General features: G+C 40.9%; 2 protein-coding genes across 4 annotated transcripts in view; one reads left to right on the top strand and one right to left on the bottom strand.

Annotated features, from left to right (window-relative positions):
• Window positions 1–2,711, top strand: part of LOC148344177 (LHFPL tetraspan subfamily member 2a protein-like) — a 12,333-nt gene extending 9,622 nt beyond the window's left edge. For all 3 annotated transcript variants that reach the window (XM_088305264.1, XM_088305258.1, XM_088305267.1), the window contains 2 exons: window positions 1–369; window positions 1,266–2,711. The exon at window positions 1–369 is cut by the window's left edge and continues 269 nt beyond it. In XM_088305264.1, coding sequence (XP_088161390.1) covers window positions 1–369; window positions 1,266–1,522 — 626 coding nt within the window. In that variant the 3' untranslated portion in view covers window positions 1,523–2,711. The remainder of the gene's footprint in view (window positions 370–1,265) is intronic.
• Window positions 2,712–3,710: 999 nt separating this feature from the next.
• Window positions 3,711–10,095, bottom strand: scamp1 (secretory carrier membrane protein 1). Its single transcript, XM_088294418.1, has 9 exons — window positions 9,853–10,095; window positions 8,231–8,311; window positions 7,931–8,041; window positions 7,536–7,644; window positions 7,007–7,135; window positions 6,774–6,933; window positions 6,085–6,186; window positions 5,882–5,999; window positions 3,711–5,706 (listed from the first exon to the last, which is right to left on the bottom strand). Exons 1-9 carry the CDS (start codon window positions 9,907–9,909, stop codon window positions 5,545–5,547), a joined length of 1,029 nt encoding a protein of 342 aa, XP_088150544.1. The 5' UTR covers window positions 9,910–10,095; the 3' UTR covers window positions 3,711–5,544.
• Window positions 10,096–22,742: the final 12,647 nt, after the last annotated feature.

A 22,742-nucleotide genomic window follows, 5' to 3' on the forward strand; every position in this document is an offset into this window, starting at 1 on the left:
CCATGCTCTGGACGCTCCTCAGTATCGTCGTGGCCTTCGCCGAGCTCATCGCCTTCATGAGCCCCGATTGGCTGCTGGGTTTCCCTCGCTCCGATTCCAGCGTGAGCCCCGAAGAGTACCGGCCATCTCTGGGCCTCTACAGCCGCTGTCTCCGCCTCGCCGCCCGGGGAGGAGGGGTGAGCTGTGGGCCGTACGCCGGGACCTTTGCCGAGGTGGCCAGCGGCTTTTGGCAGGCGGCCATGTTGTTTCTGGCCGCGGGGATATTGGTGCTCGCGGTGGTGGCCTGCGTCTCCATCTTCAGCATGTGCTTCCAGAGCATCCTGAGGAAAAGCATCTTCAACATCTGCGGGCTGATGCAGGCCATTGCAGGTAGCTGACGCATTTATGTCAACGTGCTTAGACTCTCCTTGATCATCTTTAGCCGACCCTCACATACACACGGTGCCTGCAGATTCACCTGTTACGATTTTTCTTCAATATTTAAAAAAAATATTTGGTCTTTTTTTTTTTTTTTTGTGGGTGTGGGGGATATAACGCTAATTGGTGGTTTATGCCCGCTTAATTACGAATTGCAGGGATTCAAATAAAAAAGAAATAACTTTTTCCCATCCATTTATTATAGTCAACATGGATTTCTCTTTCTCTCTCTCTATTACTTTTACATAATTTTTTTAGACAGCGAGTGACAACCGCTGATTCTAACTGAAAATGTTGAAGAAAATACTATTTATATTTGGGTTTGTTCCACCGGATAAACAATGGCTCGCGTGGGATAAGGACTGGGCCGGCACACCAACAACGAAAATCCACTAAGCGTTACGCACTTTCCATTGTATTGGAAACACACACAAAGTGTCAAAATCAATGTTTCTTTTTTTAACCAATCACATTTTAGATCCCCCACATTGCGCCTTCAGCATAATCATCATAATTTTCCCCTCTTCCGATTGGTCCAGCTATGTAAAATCCTTCCGATTAGTTGATCTTAAAATGTGCAGCATTGGTCTACATGGGAGCAACATGTCAGACATGATTTAAAAATTCTCTTTTATGGAAAAGTGGAATTTACAAGGCTAGGTCGGGCAACATTGTTGATAAATCTTGAATGTGAACTGCTACGTTGTGGTGTGGAAGTTTGGAGGTGATCTATTGGAAAACAAAGGTTAACTGATTTTCTTGCGTTAGTAATAATGGTAGTCATCGTTGCCAGTAGCTGATCTATTGTTTCCATATTTGAGTCACCTCCCCGTGTGTTCTCCCTCCAGGTCTCCTGCTTTTGGTGGGCCTCATGCTCTACCCTGGCGGCTGGGGTTCCGAGAAGGTGACCAGCTACTGCGGGGCTGAAGCCTCCCCCTTCAGGCCGGCTCTGTGCTCCCTCGGCTGGGCCTTTTACGCGGCCATCGGCGGAACCCTGGCAACCTTCCTGTGCGCCGTTTTGTCCGCGCAGGCGGAGATCGCCACCTCCAGCGACAAGGTGCAGGAGGAGATTGAGGAGGGCAAGAGTCTCATCTGCGTTCTGTGACACCACAGAGTCATCCTGACTGGAAGGAGCATGGACTTGTTGAGATTAGAAGATGGAGGTGTTGCGTTTTTTTTTCTTTTTCTTTTTTTTTTTTTTAAATACTTTGCTATGTTAGTAAGCCCTGGTTACGATAAGAGAAAAGACTTTTGTGCATTTGCTGGCAAAGTGCATACCACTTAATAAGACTTGGTACACCTGCAAAATCTAACCAAAAACAATACATGAAAACTAAACCTATATATCAAGCGAAATGCTGTTTATCCAATTAGTCACCCCACTCCCACAAAAGAAAAAAAAAAACAAAGCTGGGCACTTGACCCTTTTTTGCCAGTCAGTCCCCCACCCTCCGGCCGCCATCCCACACCTCTCCGGCCTCAACCCTTGTGTGACTTTTATCTCACGAAAATCAGAGATACTGGCTGGCTATTGAACTTCATTCGATGAAACAATAAAATACCGCTTCAACCGAAATATACGGTAAATGGTTTACAATTGTTATTCTTTTCTTCTTTTCACATTTCATATATCAACACACCAAATGTGAACACAAATCTATACTGTGAAGTGTGTGTGTGGCTAACAATGTTCCATTGTGGGTGACTGTAAAAGCGGCATTAACGTAATAAAAGATAGCATTATTATCTTTGTTGATTGTTGTATTGAATTTCGATTGGATCACACTATGCAGGTGTACCTAATGTTGTGGCTGGCGAGTAACCTAATGAGCACCAAATTCAGACCAATAAACAGCCACCACTCGGTATGTGTCCACTACAATGGATTACGCCATTGTAGAAGTAATTCTCTTACAAACTAAAAATCGGAAAATGCCTTCATGTTTTGTTGTTTTATTGCAAAAGTTCCATGATGTTTGCTCAAAGTGTTAATAGTGCATGCTGCACCGCTGTTGCAGGAGAGCAATAATTTGCTCCTCCACCAAATGTGACTCATCTTTATACAAGTGTGCCATGATGCATGCAATTGCTCTTATTCAGTGCAAGAAGGCGAGCCGTGCAATAAGGATTTTCTGTGAAAGTGAGCGGATGAGTGGGACGCTGCGTCACACAATGAGTCAATGGGATGTTTTTGTTTTATTACATTAACAAAAATCCAGTTTTGGTGAATGACTGAATTGTTGATGTTAGTGTGGAGAAATACGGTGTGTATGAATAAAATGCTTTTTAACATATGTGTATTCCTGAAGAAACATTGACACATAGGGATTGATGTTTTATCAAGTGTTAAAAGGAATCAGACTAGCGTTTTGCAGCCTAAAGTGGTGGAGGGGGAACCAGTATCTCACTGAAATGATTACACCCCTAACATCTTTGTAATAATTATTTTGCTTTTACATTTTTTTTTTCATGGTACAGCATGACAAAAAAATGGCACTTTGGTACAATGTTGTCATTGTGCTGCCAGCTTTTATATTTACTGTAATATATTTTGGGTTATATGTACTCTTAAAAAATAACTCGTCACACAGCCTTTAATGGTAGAAGAAAAAAAACTGGCATCAAAAATGAGTGGACCTATTAATTTGTGTGGCCAGCATGGGAAATTGTGCCACCTAGTGGAGAACATGGTAAAATACAGTCTTAACAGAAATGTGATCTATTTGTTGAGCCTTTTTTTTTTTTTTGCTTGTGGCGGGTGACCTGGAGCCTGACTTTGGGTGAGAGGCGCAGTACACCCTGGACTGGTCGCCATCTTATTCCAGGTCCTGCCTGTCATGTAATTCTAAAAACAAATCTAAGAGCCACTGCTATGGAAAAAAAACATGCAAGACATTGAACCCCAGTAAGTTATTTGAAGAGATTGGGTGCCCCCCCCCATTCCCTAAAAATGGACATACCTTTGAAGTGTTAAAGGAGATTTTTCATTGACTTTGACATTATTTTTGTATACATCTCCTGTCTGATATTTGTGGTTTATTTGGAGTTAATCAGAGGCACTTTACTGTGCTGACTTCCATTTATCATGAGTTTGAATTTGATTGGTTAATTAATTCCCAGTTATCAGGGTGTGCACACATGTGCTACCATCTGCTATCACATTTTACTTCCATTTCTCACAAACATTTGTTTCATTGTTACAATTACTTGCACGGGTTGCAAGTCACATTCATGTTGACTGCTAAAATGGCAGAAGTAGCAGATCCGGAAAAGAGTTCCATGAAACCTCCACAGACTGTCTCCTTCAAATCTTTATTCCATGTTAATACCATAAATATACAAAACTGAAAACTATTTCACATGCGACAAAGGCCAGACGAGAGTGCATTAAATTTTCTTCATAAACGCAACTCCTAATGGGGGCATCAAATCATTTTTACAGAATGTACAAGTATGGTATTCCTCTTAAATTAGTTTGCGCTCTTGATTCAGTGAAGTAACATGTTCACAGGTGTGAAACACGTCTTTTTTTTTCACATTCTTTAAGTGTAGACCGGCTTGCACAATACAACTCTAAATGTTTGTGAAGCACAATATGTCAAAAGAACGCTTCACAAACTGAGATTAAAAAAAAAATGAAATGGACATTTGGTAGATTTCTCACAGCTTTTGAGTACATACAGTAGAATAACACTTGAGGGATTTGTCTTATTCAATCAGTCATACCTTACACACAAGCACACAGTTTGATGCACATTATACATCATGTAAAACCATAAAGAACATAAATTATGCCATAAATAAGAACAACTAACAGAAATGTGCTATCAAAAGAAAAAAACAAAAGTCAAAACAAGAGAGAAATACTGCGGTTAGCGTCAGCCTATTAATGTCGCGATTAGACTTCCAACACTTTAGCTTAGAACACTCCAGTCGAGCTCCAGTTTATCCTTTGCAACAATAACAGTGCAGTCATTCGCCGTCTGGCGTACACCCCCTGTAATGCGAGGGGCTTGCAAAAAGTACAACACAAATCCAATTGGTGACAGCAGTCTGTACATGTTTTAGACAAAGTGATTCGCAAAAACTAGTCGGAAATTCTCCGATTTGGCTCATCTATCATAGGTCTGGAAATTCGGACAGTTACTGCACTTAATGCGTCTTTGTCCTTTAATCTATGGCGGTGACAGGAAGAACAATTTTTTTTTAGGTGGCAGAAGATACAATTAACCTCTTTTTAGTGTTGCCATTTTTACAACCTTGTAATATCTTAAACCAGTCAATCTGTGAGTGAATTGAGAAAAGATCCTTTTTTTTCAGAATATTGTATATACGTTTTGTTCGGTGGCGTGCCATGGAAGTTTTTGAGCAAAAAAAAAAAAAAATTGTGCCTTGGCTCAACAAAGGGTGTATGTCGCTGTCCACGGGATAATGAGTACTCATTTAACACTGAGAAGATTAAAAAAAAAAAAAAAAAAAAAAAAAAATACGTTTATACCATTTCATGTTTCTCAAGGTGGGGCACGTGACTCATATCCCCCGGCGCCTCCCTTTTAGGTCGGCCTGTTTGCTGAGTCTAGTGCAGGTCTCCTTTATGAGAAGGAACCCAAAAATAGCAATAGGCCTTGTCCAGATTAATAGCAGCTTCAGATTTTTTTAACATGTGACAGGCTACAAAGACAAATGATGCCATACGCGCAACACACACTCGCACACACATCTTTTGGGTGGTCCTCCCTTTGATTTTACTTTACCAGGCGTCCGTCAAAAAGCCAGTGGACATGCAGCTCACATCTCAGGAGACGCGACGCTAATGAATTAGCAACCTCGTTGAGTGTGCTTCAACTTGCACTCATCATGCCGTCACTCAATCTGGCTGCGGAGTTACTGACCCGTCCAGTCAAACAGAAGGTGAACACGGGGTTATTTTTAGGTGTGGGGTTGTAAATCCCACTAATGGAAAAGACTGTGACTCATTCGGGACCGGGAAGCACACTAGCAGGGCAACTTATGAGGTTAGATCTGGAGTGAAGACATTTTTTGAAGACATTAGCAAATCGGGGATGATTGAGCGGGGACAGATTTGTAAACCTGCGTGTGTGTGTGTGCGCGTGTGAAAATGTGTGTCTATGGATGAGGCTTGAAGGCCCCGCGGGCAGCATTGGAAGCAGCGTTAGCTGCAGCGTTGGCCGCTGCCGTCTGGACCGTCTTGTTGGACATGACGCCAGTGGCGAACTCCTGCTGAGCCTTCTCGAAGCTGGCACCGGTGGTCCGATACAGTGCGTGTACCTGCGCAGATGGTTGAAATTAGCTTTGAAATACAAACAAAAAAAAATGTTGACTCACAAGTTTGTCCAGTGCTCAGGAGTAATATAAATTCGCGGGAAATTAGAACACAAATAGGTCCATTTGAGTTGAGTTCAGGTTTTTATTTCTTTGTGAACTTGAAGAAAGAGTCTGTTACCTTTTTAAACATGATGAGTGAACCCACGGAGAGTGTGGTGAAGAGTGCCGCGATGAGTAACATGATGATGCCCACCGGGATGCTGGTGTTCAGGCCCATCAGAGCTGTGATCCAGCCACTGCGAAACAAACAAGAACAATGAACCGGAATCCGTCACAACTGCAAGCGCGCGCTGTAGAGCACGGCTGTTAAAACTCGCTCACCATGTGCCCCAGCCGGTAATGCCGATCGTTTGCAGCACGTGAACTCCAAACTGGCAGATGTAGACGAAGAAGAATACGAAGAAGCGGAAGGAACTGTCGCTCCTGCAGTGGAGACGAAGAAGCTCAAACAAAGGACTGTGCTAATGGCGCGCCACGTTGCAGATTTTTAAGCCCTGTGTTTATTTTGTTTTGAAGCGTTTCTAAAGCTGCGGTCCACAGGATTTTTCCCCAAAACCTCTCTACAATGGCCTTTTCATTATGACGCACAAATGGCTTTCTTTCTACTCCAATGGTAAATTATGACATTGTCATCTAGAACGTGTATTGTGCACAAGAAAGGAGTGTGCAATTTCATTTTTTGGTCGCAGGTGGCAGTAGCGATTAAAAATTCAAACTCCTGCAGAGTGCAGCTTTGATATGTTTTAAGTGTTGAAAGAGTGTTGGAGGGATAAACTTTATTTCTGTGGCCTCTCTGCATCGTGGATTATAATGTCCCCTATTATAAATGGGGTTTCCTGCATATCATTTCGATTATAGCATTTTTTTTTGCCACGTTTCATTCTGAAGCTATCTGATCACACACCTTTTTTTTTCTCTTTATGGTGCATTATGCATAGCCTAATTGTGCCACTTAAAAAAAAAAAAAAAAAAAAAAGAGAAAAAAACAACAGAGAAGTGCACACGCTCACCTGAACGCTCCATACAGCGGTCTGTACCAGCAGACAAAGGAGCAAGGCGTAAAGAGCAGAAACCACAACATGGCTAGGCCGAAGTCGACGCCGTGGGTCGGATCCACGCAGAACCAGGCCAAGCAGCCAAACATGTTCACAAACAGCGTGCCAGCGTGGACTGGTGGAAATGCAACAGTACACTCAGCGTAACGTGAGTAAAGCTTCTTCCTCATAAGGAGAGATTTGCTTACACATCCAGAGGTTGTACATGATCTTCACCGTCTTCTGGAACTCGATGGGGATATCCACTGCGATGTCGTGGTAGAAACACGGACCCACGGGGAACTTCTCAGGCAAGGGAGGCCAGTTGTTCTTACGACCTGCCAAGACATGGATGATGCCTCGCTCATACACAGTGGTGGGTAGAGCAGCCAAAAATTGTACTCACGAGTACTGTTACTTTAGAATATTTCTAAAGTGAAAGTACACTTCCTAATAACTATTTGAATAAATAAGTATTTGGTTTAAAAAAAAAAAAAAAGCTGAACTACTGAGTGACTGAGAAGTAACAACCGACTTTCTAATTTCTTTAATCAGAGCATGAATGTCAAATGGAAAAAAGATATAAAAGAGAAATATACATTTTCACAATAGCTGTTGTTTTTGCCATGATTTGTGTAAATGAGTCACTTTGAAGACTTTTGACATTGGATGCCAACAATCTAATCAAACTCAAAGGTTTTAATGGCAGAGCAGTGATGGATTGATGGACTTACTGACCCGCTCCTCCGTGAGACTGCAGCTCTCTCTCCCTGCGGTCCAGCTCGGCAGCTTTCCTCTCCAACTCCTCCTGCCTTCTCAGCAAATCGGCCTGAGCACGTGCCTGGTCCTAGAACAAATAACCGAGACTTGCTATCAGGTATGCTTGTATTATGGTTGTTCTGAATTGAAAAATGAGTTTGCCTTCTCCACGGCAAAAGGAATCCTTGTAGAACTCTAATGCATAGTATAATATTCATACGTGCAGGTTTGTGCTAAAGGTGAGAAAGTAGGAGTAGGGCAAAATATGTTGCTATTTTGCTTAAGATGAACCAAAAAAGGCAAAACAAAGAACAACCAAGTAATATGTGTGTCCATTAAATTGTTGCTGAAAAATAAGACAACCAATATTTTACCTGTGTTTGTTGCTGCGAGTAAGCTGGGGGCTCTTCTGTGGGCTTCATGATGGCAGGTTGTGTGTTCTGTGAAGGTGCTGGAGCTGACTTGGGGGCATTTCCAGGGGCAGCCTGTAAAACCAGCAGGAACAATCTCTTAGCAGTGAAGTAATCAGGCAACATTCTTATTTAGTCAATTTAAAAGTCCCTTAAGACTGAGGAATTTGGGAGAGATAAGATTGAATCACATAAAATGAGTTCACACACAAACATGAATATTAATATTCATTAAAGTGAAATGAAATCAGAGGTTCGGCTGACCGTTCTGGCATCTGTGAAGGGATTGTATTCTTCTAGACCGCCGGGAGGGGTAGAACGTGTCACCTGTGTCACTGAGGGATCCTGAAACGCAGACGGGAACACATTTGAGACTTTAGATTCCAGTCATTAACTTTATTAGATACGCCTGCATATCTACTGCTTTTCATTTGGACTGCCGATATAGGTCTATAACTAAAACAACAAAAAAAAAAGTATACAAACTAATAAAATAAATGCTATTATTTAATAAAATTATTGTAAAATGTGTTTAGTTGATTTAATAAAATACACAAATGATCTGAATTTTTCATAATGATATTTTATTTAATGTTGTTAATAGCACTGTAAAAACATAGTAATTTGGACAGCAACTGTTGTGATGAATTTGCAAGATGAACTTACTACTTACTGAACAAGACAATATTAAAATCATTGCGCGGGCTATTTTTTATTTAAATAAAAGCACAGTATGTTTATTTTGTGTTTATCTTCGGACCATTTTTTGTTCAATGGTGGATCTTGTATGCACACATTTGAGCCTGAAATATGTTTAGATACTTGATGTACATTTGGTCATTTAGAAAAAAAAAAATAAATACGTAATTTGTCCAAATTACAAATTGTATTTATTGGTCATATGTTTGTTTTGTAATTTAAGTGTAATGGTCTTATGTGGACCCCTGGTAAAAAATAACATAAAATAATTGTCCCTCTCCATTGTGGCTAACTGGTGATGTTTAGCTTATGTTCTAATTTCCCACAGATTTATATGACACCATATGGAAAGCGCTTTGTTACAGCTCCAGCTGTTGTGGAATGTGCTATATAAATAAAGTTGTATTGTATTGTATTGTATTTAAGTTGCTCAAAATGAACATGAACAGTAGTCATTTTCTTTTTATACATGGAGCGTGAGCAAGCCGATAGAATGATAAATGTATTTACCTATAAGCATTGTCCTAAATGTACACAAATATAACCAAAAAAAACCCAAAACTAAACATATGCCACCAAAATGGCTGGCCATGCGCGTGCACTGAAGAGCCAATCACCAACCAGCCTTCTATCCAATCAAAACGCATCATTACTTGGAAGAATTGTGGCCTCAATAAAAATTCTTTTGGTCAAGTTGAGCTAGGGAGGGGTCATCTTCGTCAACAGGTAAGAACGCAACACAATTTTTCTTTAATCAATATCTAACTGCAGCTCATCAAGGGATTGTCCATGACAGTCAATATTATTTAGGTAGTTATTATTAGTTCACAATTAAGCACAATCGCAACTATATTAGGAGAACATTCAGCACAGTCGGCAAGCAGTTTTCCGTCGTCTTCTATTGAAGGCCTAGAATTGTATTAAATATATCCAATGCTTTCTGTGTAGCCGATTGTGCTAGCTAGCCATGTAGCGACTAGGGGAAAACCTTCACAATGAGCTAGCTAGGGACGTTCAAGCAGACGCCAGCGTTATCTTGTGACCACGACCTGTTCAATCAATATGCAAGAGTCGTATTAAATAAGTTAAATGGGTAGCTGGCTATGCTACTTTAGCTATGTGCCGATGGACAAAACCTACAGCTATAGCTTGGCAGTTAGCATGCTAGCAACAGTGTAGTTCGTTACCTGAAACGGATTGTTGAAGTCCGGGTCCGCGAAAGGGTTGCTGTCAAAATCGGACATTTTACAGCCTTTTAGAGAACTCGTTCCGATATTTCGCCAGGCAGTGTTCGGTCCGTCGCTTTTTGCTTCCCCTCGCTGCCGCCTGCGGTCTTTTCCGCCGCCGTCCGCTGATGGAGGACCCTCCGCTCGTTGCTAGCCCCGTTAGCACACAACAAAACCGGGAAAGGCGACGCGAGGCTGGCATGTGACGTCATACATTCAGCACCGCGGACAGCGTGACGTCACCGCGTACAGGAAAAGATAGTACTAGTGACGCTTGTTCACTTGCTTGAAGAGACTGTATGGCCTGCACATTAAATGTTTAACAATTCGACTGGATGTGTGTTGCAGATATCTGCCGTCTACATTTCAGATATCCCCTAACTGCATTTTGCGTATCCAATGTTGGCATTTCATTTCCAATGACGTAATTTCGTTAATTTATTAATAAGACATTGTAATGATAGAAATATACAATTCCGCTCTACTATGTAAATTATGGTGATTTCTAATTCCAGTTTGAGGCAGCTACTGTTGGGTTCTGACTACTCATAATTCCAGTTCTGGATATCTTAAATTTATCTCAATTCGAATCACAAAATGGCGTTTCGGTTTGTTAGCATTTTTTTTAAGAACACCACTATATTTAAATTACGATTTTTTTATGTGTGTGTTGTTTTGAATTGATTTTTTTCAATAGTTTTTGTTTACTATGACAACTGCTTGCCGCAGAAAGGTGATGTTGACAACGTAAAATATTTGAATGAAAATAAAGTTTATAAAATAGTGAAAAATCAAGTAGTTGCCACCATTCTCAAGCTCAATATGCTGACACCACGGAGACCGCGCCACACTCTTCTATCGATTTTTAATGAAATAACGCTTCTTCAACTTGAAAAATGGATGCTTCTTTGCCAAACATGTTATGCCTACACAATAGACACCCCATCATGTTTGAGCCACCAGAGCCCAAATTCAATTCAGAGTTAGAAGACACCCACATAATTGAAAATAAACTCCATTCCCCTCCGCCTGCAGCAGAATGGTATTTTTCCCTCTATCATTTTAGCATTATTTATTAGTTTAGCATAACCTTCGCCAATTAAAACTGGGCTATCAATAAACCAAACTAACATGTTATGTCGCTTTCAGATAGCTTGGTCAATAAATGTCAAATTTCTTTTTTCTTCAAACATGCATCATGTATTTAAAAAGAAGATCTTTAAATAACATTAAAACTTTCAATTCCAGTGGAAAGCTGAGTTTCAGCAGTGGTCCATATCACTGGCTGTTGGGTAAGTAAACATTTATATTCACTAATCTCACTACATGAATGAGTATGTCGTTCTTTCTTCTGTATGGATCAGTGTTTTCCAACCCCTTTTGAGCCAAAGCATTTAGACAAAAATCTGGAAGGGATTGACGCTCCGGTGGCACAGTGCTCAACTGGTTAGCATGTCCGCCTCACGGTTGCAGAGGTCGTGGGTTTGATTCCGGGCTCTGGCCTTTGCATATCTCCCCCCGTGCCTGCGTGGGTTTCCTTCCACATTCCAAAAACATGCACGGTTGGTTGATTGAACACTCTAAATTGTCCCCAGGTGTGAATGTAAGCGCGGATGGTTGTTCGTCTTTGTGTGCCCTGTGATTGGATGGCAACCAGTCCTGGTGTCCCTCCCCCTCCTACTGCCGCAGACTGCTAGGATAGGCTCCACCCACCTTGCTCTTGTGAGCAGAAACTCATGATAATGGATCCCTCCCCAAAGGTTTGTAATTGCCTAGAAAATACCACATGATGGTGGCAAATGACTACTTTAAATGAAGCTCTTCAACTAACTTTAATTTTTTGCCTTTGGCACCAAGATGCCACCAGATAGCACCTAAGCAACGCTGGTATTGCTTCGGCTTTGGCTGAAAAATTGCGAATAGATAAGTTTTTCAGCATCTAACAAAGAAAAGTTTCTGAAAATAAATCAGTGAATGCCAAACGTTTGTGGGTTTTAATGTAACTCTATTTTATGAATGGCAACAGTTGTGCAGTAATTTATTGCAAGTTTTTCCATTGGTGTGCTATAAGAAATCATCCGGTGTGCCACCGGGAATTAACCGGTTTCACTTAATTAGTTCAAAAAATATTCACACTATTGTTGGGAATCACCGATCTAGATATATTTATTTCTTTGGTTGAATGGGGATTGTAATTCATTAAATTACTGTGTACTTTGCATTTTTTTCAATTGTTTGTACTTAAAAAAAAAAATATTTACCTTTGTCACAATGTCAGATTTAATGTTTGTGTTGTCCGAACATAATCTTAATTGAGGTACACACATACCCCTTTTTAAGTTGTATGTCATGTAGCCCACACATGAAGAGGAAAAAAATTGCAGTGTCTGTGTGTTTGGGTGTGCGTAGTAGTAGTTGTGGAAGAAAAAAAATTGAAGAATCTAGGCTAACATATCTGGTAAGTTCATGCACTTGTTAACTCTTCTTGTGTCTTGTGTGACACGAAACACACAATCAACACAACCAGTTGTTCCTCTATTTGTGTCCAAATTCCTCATTAGCTACTGTTCGGTTTCATGTCTGTGACTAGGCCCAACAACAAGCAAGGATTTTAGGGCATATATTAGTTTAACAGTATCGATCGTTGGCCCCAACTCTTTTAAGAGCGAGGCCTCTTTAAAATTCTGGATGGAATTTTAAATCTAAACCTGGGCTTGTACTTTGTAAAAATCCAGTGCATGTATATGCCGGAGCTCTTATTGCAGTGCGGTCAATCCACTTCGTGAGCACTGAGCCCATTCTACAGTATTTTTATCTACTGTAGGTCAAATACGACAGCCGTCTTCCTCCATGTGATAATAATGAGGACGTTAATGGTGATGGCGCTAATGATGATGAGGATGATTAGCAATGGAAGCATCTGCTGTGTCGATGATCTCTGCTGCCAATGAGGATTATCACTTTCATAATATCTATAATGATGACTTCTTTCTCATAAAAATCACAGAGTATGAATTATTTTGGCCCTCACCACAATGAAAGAGTGGCAACCTCTGTGTTGCGCGTCGCCCGGGGTTCTCGTACCAGCCACTTGGGGGCGCTACAATGCCGTCAGCCGCCGCCTCAGTGTGTCTTTTGGCAGAATCTTTTTTTCTCATTTGCCTCCAATTTATTTTCATTCAAACGAAGGGTGACCATGTGAAGAACATCAGATGAGTTGACAGCCTGTAAATGTGATTTAAACATTTAAGCACCATTTACCCAGATTAAGTTTCAATTGGAGAACAAATGCTATTAGGTGGAAATCTTACGGTATGCTGTAAACGACAGCGCTTAAGATGTTCCCAATTTTATTGTTTTAATCTTATTGGTCATATTTGAACAAAAGGCACTCGTACCTATTTGGGTTTATTGAAGGCTCATGTCCGGTCTACATTTAGCGTATTTGCAACTTTGATTCTTAACTGCTTGGTCTGCTTTATGCACTCAATACTTATTTTATCCTGAACTCAGTGATGGACTCTAGATAAACACAGGCTGCACATTCATTACAATTCACCTTCTGTGCACGCACGTGCGCGCACACACACATGCACTTGCACGCACACGCAAAGTGAGCATCCTTTCCTCCCCTAATCTCGTATTAATGGACCCAATCACAGACTCTATGAATAATCAATGGTCAGTGGTCTGCAACCGAAGTGCTTAGACCTTGAGTAAAACTGAATTTTCCTAATCAGATGCACACACACCTTGAGGCCCTAATAAGCACTCTAATGCTTTCGAATCTGTCGCATGGTTTGTTTGCTGCACAATGTGAAAGATAAACAAGCCGTGGCTGTGACTGCTCGTCTTTGTGTATGTACTCACATGTGTGCCTAGGGGGAAAAGACAGTGAAAATGTCCACCCTCGTCCTCCCATCCTCTGTCTCTAATACTGCAGTCCACATGTGTGTGTGTGTGTGTGTGTGTGTCTGTGTGGAAACAACCACTTTGGCTAATAGCTGCTACATTAGTCTCCTAACCAGCTGGTCATGGCCATTTAGAAATGTTCATTAGGTCGCCGACCAGAGTGGATAGGTGCGATAGTTCACTCTCCGCTGTCGACTGTAGAGAGACGGGCACAGGCAGACCGAGAGGCAGAGGGAAAGTCATTCACCCGCCAACTTGACGACCGAGTGTTAAAAGCCGTGGATGCAATTATCCCCAGATTGCCCTGAATTAGAACCTGGCGTATAATTACATCTCATTAATGTCTATGAGTGTTATTTTAGAGTTCTGAAAGGTTGGATAAGCAGGACTTGGTATTATGGCTTATTAATGCCGCAACATCTGGCGCCATTCTGGCAATATTCTGATGAGTGAATGGGACGGAAATGCAGTATTTAAATGTGACTGTCATAAGGTGAAATCACTCATTCTAAATGATGCCCATCCCCAAAATGTTTAAATGTTTGTTTTCATGATCATTATTATATTATATTGACTGATGGTTATATGATGAACTGAATGCAAACTAAAAACTGCTATTGTGCTAATCAATTTGTTTCCTAAAAAATACAAATAAAAAATAATGCAAAAATGCTCCTCTAAATTTCAATTCACAAATTATTAAAAAAAAAAATTGGTCACCTTGTGACACATATCATTGGATAATTTGTTTTGCTCGCAGATTTCCATGAGTTCAAGTAGGAATAGTTGTGAGAGTCCTTGTATGGAAACAGAAGGCTGCTATCTGTCTCCATTTTGTTGTACAAGTTTGTTTCAACCGTTGTCAGTGAGCACTTCGCCTTTGCTGTATAGTAATCCATCCATCAGGCAGTAAAAACACACCATGCTGCCAAATTACTTTGAACCAGTTTGTGTTTGACTTTTCTCCCATTGACATGCTGTTGACATTAAAATTGCATGCCGAAGATTTTAGCACTCATGTCCTTGTGTTATTTGAACCAGACATTTAACAAAGTCCGGTATAAGCACTGCAACTAGTATAAACATTACATTTTGATTCATAACGTTATAATTAATCCACCTGTTTTTATCCATCTCAGTGGGGCGGCCATTTTGCCACTTGCTGTCGACTGAAAATGACATCACAGTGCCAAACGGCTCATCTTGTGTGCGTCTCTTGGCCAAACCCAGAAAACAGGTGAGCCGCGATGGTCGCAACCTGTGCACTTAAGGACTGTATTGTTATTGTCAATCGAGTGGCAAAATGACCGCCCCTTGAGATGGATGAAAACAAGTGGATTTTTCTGCTCATTTCATGTTCCACAATATTAATTAGAGGGTTGTGTTTAGACTAATAGGACTGCATAGAACTTATAATTGTGAAGAACATTTCAACGGGTATCACCTCTGAAATGGGAGAACTGCAACATGCCCCTTCCTTCTCTCGGTTTGTGACTCCAATCGGGATGCATCCATATGAGCTGACAGTGCTGTTTAACCTAATACAATAACATACGTAATTGTATTATTTTAACGAGCCTCCTCCGACTGTGTGTCATGTGACTACCTTTTCCACTGGCGGCTATGGTGAGCAAAACTGTGGCTACCTCTAATGCTTGTTCCGTTCAACTGTGGGAGGACAAGAGGAAGAAAAATAAGAAACCTGGCTAGTACGAATGAAAACTCCAAGCTCATTTAGGTCAGCAGTGTGGGAGCATGTTGGCTACCCGGTTGAGGACGGAAATGGAAATCCAGACTATTTAGCATAAGTGCTTCAATAAATTTCCCAAATCACGTCAAACATGTCCATGCACCGTGAAAACACATTTAGAAATTATTTGAATTAAAGTGGGGTGCGGAAGAAAACACCGGCATGTTTTTTAGAACAATTTGAATGTCATATTATGAAGAAATATATATTATAACTAGTGCTGTCAAGCGATTAAATGTTTTAAATTCATTAATCCCCCAAAAATCTGTAATTAATTGCATTTGCATTTTTCGACGACAATTTTTTGTGAAGCTTTTAACAGATATTTACTCGAATCGTTTTGTATATTTTGTAATTCATGTAAAATCATTAAATATGAAGTGTATTTTAAAAAAGACTTTCTTTGATCCTTGAATATGATATAAATGGTGTCATTTATACAGATTTTTTTCATAAAAACAATTCTCAAAATTTAAATGTAACTTAAGGTAACTTTATGCAGGGATTTTTGTTCTGCGATGATGTGCCACAGATGTACAGCTAAAATGGTACAGTGTTTGAATTTGACTTTGCAAGATATGCAAATTAATTAATAAATCCAAGTTAAAATATTTAATTGCATGATTTTTAAAAAATATATAATCTTGAGTTAACACTTTTATTTTGACAGCCCTAATTATAACTATAAAATTAATGTAACCTAAACACATCTTATATAAAGCCTTTATGTTTTGGTAAAATAAATAAGGGTTTTGGAAAAATGAGCATCAACACAAAGTATTGCATTTACATTTTGGACTGTAGACATAAGTTCTGTGTGAATATCTAGACATGTTTGTTTTGATGACCAGTCAGAGCAGATTACACACAACGCCCTTCGACAGAGGAGGGTGAAAAAAAACCCGATTGATTCCCCATTTCCATATTAATGAGCAGATTTGTTAAGAGCCTGGAGGAGAAGGAGAAAATAACAGGGTCGTCATAGGGCACGACATTTATAAATAAAGCTGATGCAGAGAAAAATGGAAATTAAACCTTTTAGTTTAATAAATTTGAGGCGTCCGCGGCAAGCGAGCGATTTGCATTTCCATTTGTGGCCGAATAATGATGAGCCGGCGAGCGCTGCTTTTGGCTCTCCGACTGTCAGCCAATCATTCTGGTGTGCAGCCCGTCCACATCAATGTCATTAGCTCGGGCCTGACAACTCTGCTGCTCAGCTCTTTTAAGATTATTTGCCCGTTTCGTCCCTTTGAATGAGGAACAACATTGCGCACAAAGTAGAGTGCATTCAAATTTCGTATCCTCCAAACTTAAATGAATGGCCTTGAATATGCAACGTGGTCTCCGTGTGCAGGTGTGACTTGAAAAAAATGATCTTTTGTTGTTGTTGTTGTTGTTGTTGTTGTACCTGTCAGAGTGACACACAAACACCAGCACACCCGGCATCACTGATTGAATTTATTGGGGAATGGATGTTGACTTGGACCACTCCAAGTCGGCTAGATTGTTGTTGTTCACGGATTGACAGAAAGACCCGCAGCGGTTGATTGAAAGTGCCTTTTATCTTGCTCTCACTGTATATTTGATTTGGCAAAATGGAAGGGGGAGTCCACTCTTTTCCCAGGATGCAAACGCAAGTCTGCCTTTGCGAGCTGCATGTTTTGTGTTTGTGCGTCCCGGCCCGCGTCGCTAAATGCTGCATAAATTGTGCCCCTTTCAGGTATTAATTGAATAATGCAAGCACTCCTCTCGTCAGCCACTGAGCGCCACTGAGTGCAGCACTCTCTCAGCGTCCCCGCCTGTGACTTGACAAGATTTATCAGGGTTGTTCCAGCCAATGCGTGCCATTTGTTCCAAATGTTGCCCATAAACATGCAAAGAGCACAAGTGTGCACTCGTAAAATAAGCTCCTCAATGGCTGTTTTACAGCCCAAAGGGACTGCTGTCGGGGCGTGGGGGGTGTAAGGGGGGGGGTCAGCATATCAAATCATGTTGGAGCTCTTCAGGAGCCAACAGCGTGTTTTAAGTTCTCCCCCAAGCAGCGATGTGATGAAAAGGAACGATTTGTGCTATAAAGGAAGAACGCGACATGCGAGAGATGTGCAGCATTCTGTTAAATATATACATTATTTTCCAATCTTTTTTTTTTTTTTAATGGGACACGTCTCATTCGGTTGCCCTATGTATGCTTCCAAACTTCAAAAGGATATTTAGCTTGACACCTCCCATTACCAAAAATGGTATGAACTTTTATATAATGCAGTTAAGACATCTCTTCTGTAAAGAATAAAATCAGTTGCCCTTTAATGAACCTAATTCAAATATCCTTTTGTTTCGCCGTGGGCATTTTGGATCCTCAAGTTGTCGACATTGTGTATGGATGAGGCTCAATTGCGCCTCCGTAAATTGATTTGCTGATTTAGCACCTCTCTAATTTTCCACAGAGTAATATTAGCCTTACCTACTGCCATCTGTTTTTATTATCTGGGTAAATATGTTTGTCTCAGGATATCAATAATCATAAAGAAAGCCATGACTCACTCCCTCAATTCCTGTTTGTGTGTCGCGCGGGGGCCAGCTCGTGCCCACAATTGCAAATATTCAACATATTTCTCAATGTAATTGGTGGAAAGCAAATGTTATCAAGCGCAGTATCTCGAACTGTGCACGCTCCCACACACACCTACACTGCTGTGGCTGATGCCTTGACAGAGTGTGTGTTCTCCTATTACAGACAGTAATTACCGTCAGTCACCCTGTGTGTCCATAACAAGGCGGCATAATGCCCTAATCAAGCCTGGATTAATCCAACCCTCCCTCTAATCACTCTAAAAGTGATTTATATTGTTTTTCCTGTTCTGAACAAATGAAATCTGTAGCCCAAATTAATACTGGCTTTTCATCACCGGGAAGTTAAAAAGCCAGTAAGCGTCACATTCTTGTCATTAATGCCACAACTGAGGAGACGTTTATGCGCGCACATACTCACGCATGCTGCATTTAACCAAAATATACAGTAGAATGTAATATGCCATTAAGTTTGGCACTCTAATACCATTAGTCCTCTGCAGAGAAAGGCTTTCAGAAAAAGAAAATGAGGGTCATCAGGAGAAGAAGTACAATTTTATTGCAGTGGTTTCCTCCGTCAGAGTCGCTTTGATTTAATAATTCAAATAAGAGGAATGCTGACTGATCAATTACATTTCTGCAATTACTTGCTGTACTTTCAAGGTGTAAATCAAAAGCGCCATGAGTATATTTGCAAGGGTTCGTGTCTTTTGTGAATGTTGTTACACTGTAATGGACTTTTTTTTTCCCGCCATCGATCAATTATTCAAATGAAAAACGCACGATATCATTCCGTGCAATTCATTTGTCAAATTGTATCTGCCACAATCTTGCAATTTCCTGGTCTCGGGGTTTCATTTGAGATAGCGAGCCTTCTATTTTTGCTCCCATGCCTCCCGCTTTGTTCCATTGCCATTGTTAAACAAATCAATTCCAACACCGACTCACTTCCCACTGTTTTTCATTACGAAGAACGAAGGCTGGACACGAATTGTAACGGAGCCCTGAAATTTCCTGCGCGCCATTCAGTTTGTGCTTGGAATACAAACCGACTCACAAGACGTGTACTTAACAAATGCAAATTGTGAGCCAATCTGGCGACGCTCTCCAGGCTCTCCAGTTTCCATATTCATTTCCGTCCCACCCCACTGTTGTCGAACTCCAAGAACAATCCGGGGGTTAAGCTGACAGGAAAAGAAAATGGAGATCGGACCGTGTCCACCGTCTCTCTTTTCACTTCCCCTCACTCTTTCTCGCTCACCTGTGTTGCCCTCTCCTTCCTCCCTATCTTCCCCCCTGTTCTCCCTTCAGTCCTCGGTCCCCTGTTCTCTTCATGCTGCGTAATTCTCATCTTACACACTCTGTTGCTCTGCACTATGAATAATGCATGGTGTGTGAGAAATCCTCAATCTCATGCTTGGCTCCCAGCGAGCATTACGGAGCTTGCATCTCTATTACAGAGATGGAGAATCGGAGAAAGAGCTATAGCACATATTGCTTTGTTTTCTCGCATTTAAGCTCCAATCTGGCTAGCTTTAAGTGTGTATGAATAGCGTCAAGATGCCCTCATTCGGCCATTAATTGACAGACATTGCAAGTTTTTCTGCAATTTTATCAATCTGTGATAGGCACAGCTTACTGTAAGTAGATGGCTCTTCAACATTTTCAAAAAAACGATTTGTGGCCACACTTTTTAAAAGAAATAAACAAATGCTAGCAAATTTCAGAGCTGGGATATGAAAAAATAGAATATTAATACAAAAGCACCAGAATCTGTAATCTATGTCTATTCTGACCGATCGATTAGATCACTGATGTGATCCTCCACGATCGAGATTCCCACGTTGCCGTCGTGTGGAGGCTTGAGCGGCTCCCTGGAGTGCAGCTAGCACTCTGGGGGCCTGACGAAGAGGAATCTCACCCTGGTGGTCGAACCAAGCGTTAAAACTTGCTCTCGACTACACACCTCAAAAATGGAAATGGCAGGGATGAGACAGGAGGTGTGAAAACCACACAAAACTACTACTACTGATGTGATGTCAAACTCAAGGCCTTGGGGCCAGATCAGGCCCGCCACATCATTTTATATTGCCCGCTAAAGAAAGTAGCATTCATGTTCTTGCTAAATGGATTTTTTTCTTTTTATTTTGGCTCAAGACCTGGACCAATTGGGCTTGTTTTCACCAAATCCACCAGTTTTGCATGATTTTGAATATTTTTTTTTTGATCAACAGTAACAATCAATTGTAAGCGCAATTGTGTATACGGACTAACTTGATGAATCATTATCAAAGTAAACCTAAAATGTAGTATGAATGTGAATTTGTACAAGTCCAAAGCGGACTTTGGCCGCATAATGCAAAAAACAGTTTAATACGTGAAAATGAATCTGCACGCACTTGCTTTCATTCTGCACCGAAATGTTAAGTGGTCCATTTGAATTAATCCCTTTATTGGCTTAATGTTTAGAAAAATAGAAAACGTGGGACAGACCAATACTATTGATTAGTTAAAAAAAAAAAAAAATGTGAAATTGACCATATTAAGACTTTCAGTACAAGGTCTCCTCTCGACAGTGTTGATGTGCAAATTCTGCACGATGCATAATTTGTCTTGTTCCGTGACACCGTGTTTAGTCATCCAACCAAGTTTCAAATTTAAGTATGCTTGACAGAAACTATGCAATCCTCATAAACTGCTCTTACTACTTTCTTACAGAGAGCAACCTTAGGGTAGATTCCACTGGACTATTTTGAACTCCAAATTGAAAATGTAATTTTTGCCACTTGTTTATAGAAAGAGGGAATTTTGGAGATGGAGAATACAAATGAAAAACAAGGACAAGCTTGTTGCGCAAATTTTTCAAATAAAAAAAAAAAGATTATACACTTTATTCAATGCTTGTTTCATATTCTGTTGTCGGGCGGAATCCCCGTGGCTCCCAAATCATCAATTTTCAGGAGACCCCCCCCCCCCCCAAAAACATGTTTGTTCAACCCTTAACATTGTATCGTCAAAATGAGCTAGCTATTTTGAACACTTTAGATTGGTCATTAATTTGTGAAAACCTATCAAGTTGACCAAATTGTGACATTGGAGTTTCCGGCTCGATCCCGGCACTGAATTTTTTCATTACTTCAAGTTCAAACATACTTTTAAAAAATAGATTTGAACAACACATTTTGAATTATTCCACATATTTACACCTCTAATACAGGCACTTTCTATTAAGTCTGTCAACAATACTTGATTGTTATCGTGTAAACCTATCCACAGATTCATTGCACCCCGCTGTAAAGGTATGCTAGTTTTGGAAAGTTTTTCGACTGTGGCATCAACCTATATTTCGGACAAACACAAAATGACCATTCAACTAATCTCTTTAGTTAATCTCTGAGAATTTGGTTGTTTAACGGACAAATGTAACGCATATGCATGGTGAGTGAGTGTCTGAAAGCGTGAGCGATGCCACATAGACACAAGTTTTATGGGGTGTATACATGCTATAAAAGCAGTGAAGAGTTAAAGTGCTTTTCTAGCACGCTCAAAGCCATGTGTCAGCAGCAGACCACTAAATCCACACAATTCCCCTGAACGCTTTCCCTTCCTCTGATAGTCCATCATGGCTCCGTTTCAGGTGGCTGGGCCGCTGTGGCTGACGGGGCCGAGTCCTTGAGGAGATCATGCGTCTGTAGAAAGTACAGGACAAGCACTGATGTTCGAGCTTTGGAATGATTCTCTAGCTGCCGTTTTTTTTTTTTTCTCTCTGGTCTGCTTGGTCCAAATGTCTCTATGATAGCGTTCCATGGCTTCACACGCACTGATTTGGAATGCCTTAAATGATAATGTTGACGGGATATCCTTGATCATGTGTCCGCCTTGAAATGGCCTGCCTCAGAAAGTTGTTTTCATAATGTCATTTTCTTGTAATTCTTATTGATCAAAACTGTGGCATATATTTGAATATTGAAGCAGGCTTTGTGATCAGCATAGCCACCTCACAATTTTCAGGCCTTCCTGTTTGGAGTTTGTATGTTCCCTCTATGCTTGCGTGCATTTTTATAAATGCAATGGCGTGTAAAATGATTATATGATGTAGGAGGTTCATATATTTGAAGTTTGGTTCTGCGCCAAATTAAAATTGTTCGACATGTCGGAAGGCGATTGTATGTGATATTATAAATCGTGATAATCGTTAAATCGTCACCCTTGTTTCATTGTGCCGCATCCAGAAATATTCGTGTCGTTGTGGTAGAAAGGCCTCAAGCTTCTTTCTGTCTTCCCCCACCATTTTTTGGGAGGAAGCCCAGATGAATCACGCTAACGACCCGCGCTCTGTGTGGCCGCGCTGCTCTGAAATTAATACCCAAGCAATGAAGATATAGGGCAAATAGGTGAGAATAGGGAGCTTGGTATTCACTCTTGGGTGCTTCGTGCTCAGGCACGGGCACACACACATTCATGCGCTTACAGATCATGCACACAGACCCTGACAGGCAGGCTATTATCCCCCAGCCCGGGCTCCCGTAATTGGCTATCTCTTTTTACAAATGTGGCTCCGCCTGACTCGCATATCAGCCCCTGTCTCATCAACCATGTAGGGGTCACGGTGTCCATGCTT

The sequence above is a fragment of the Idiotropiscis lumnitzeri genome, chromosome 1 (genome assembly GCF_059441095.1).
Source record: "Idiotropiscis lumnitzeri isolate Australia: NSW breed Sydney's pygmy pipehorse chromosome 1, RoL_Ilum_1.0, whole genome shotgun sequence".
NCBI lineage: Eukaryota > Metazoa > Chordata > Actinopteri > Syngnathiformes > Syngnathidae > Idiotropiscis > Idiotropiscis lumnitzeri.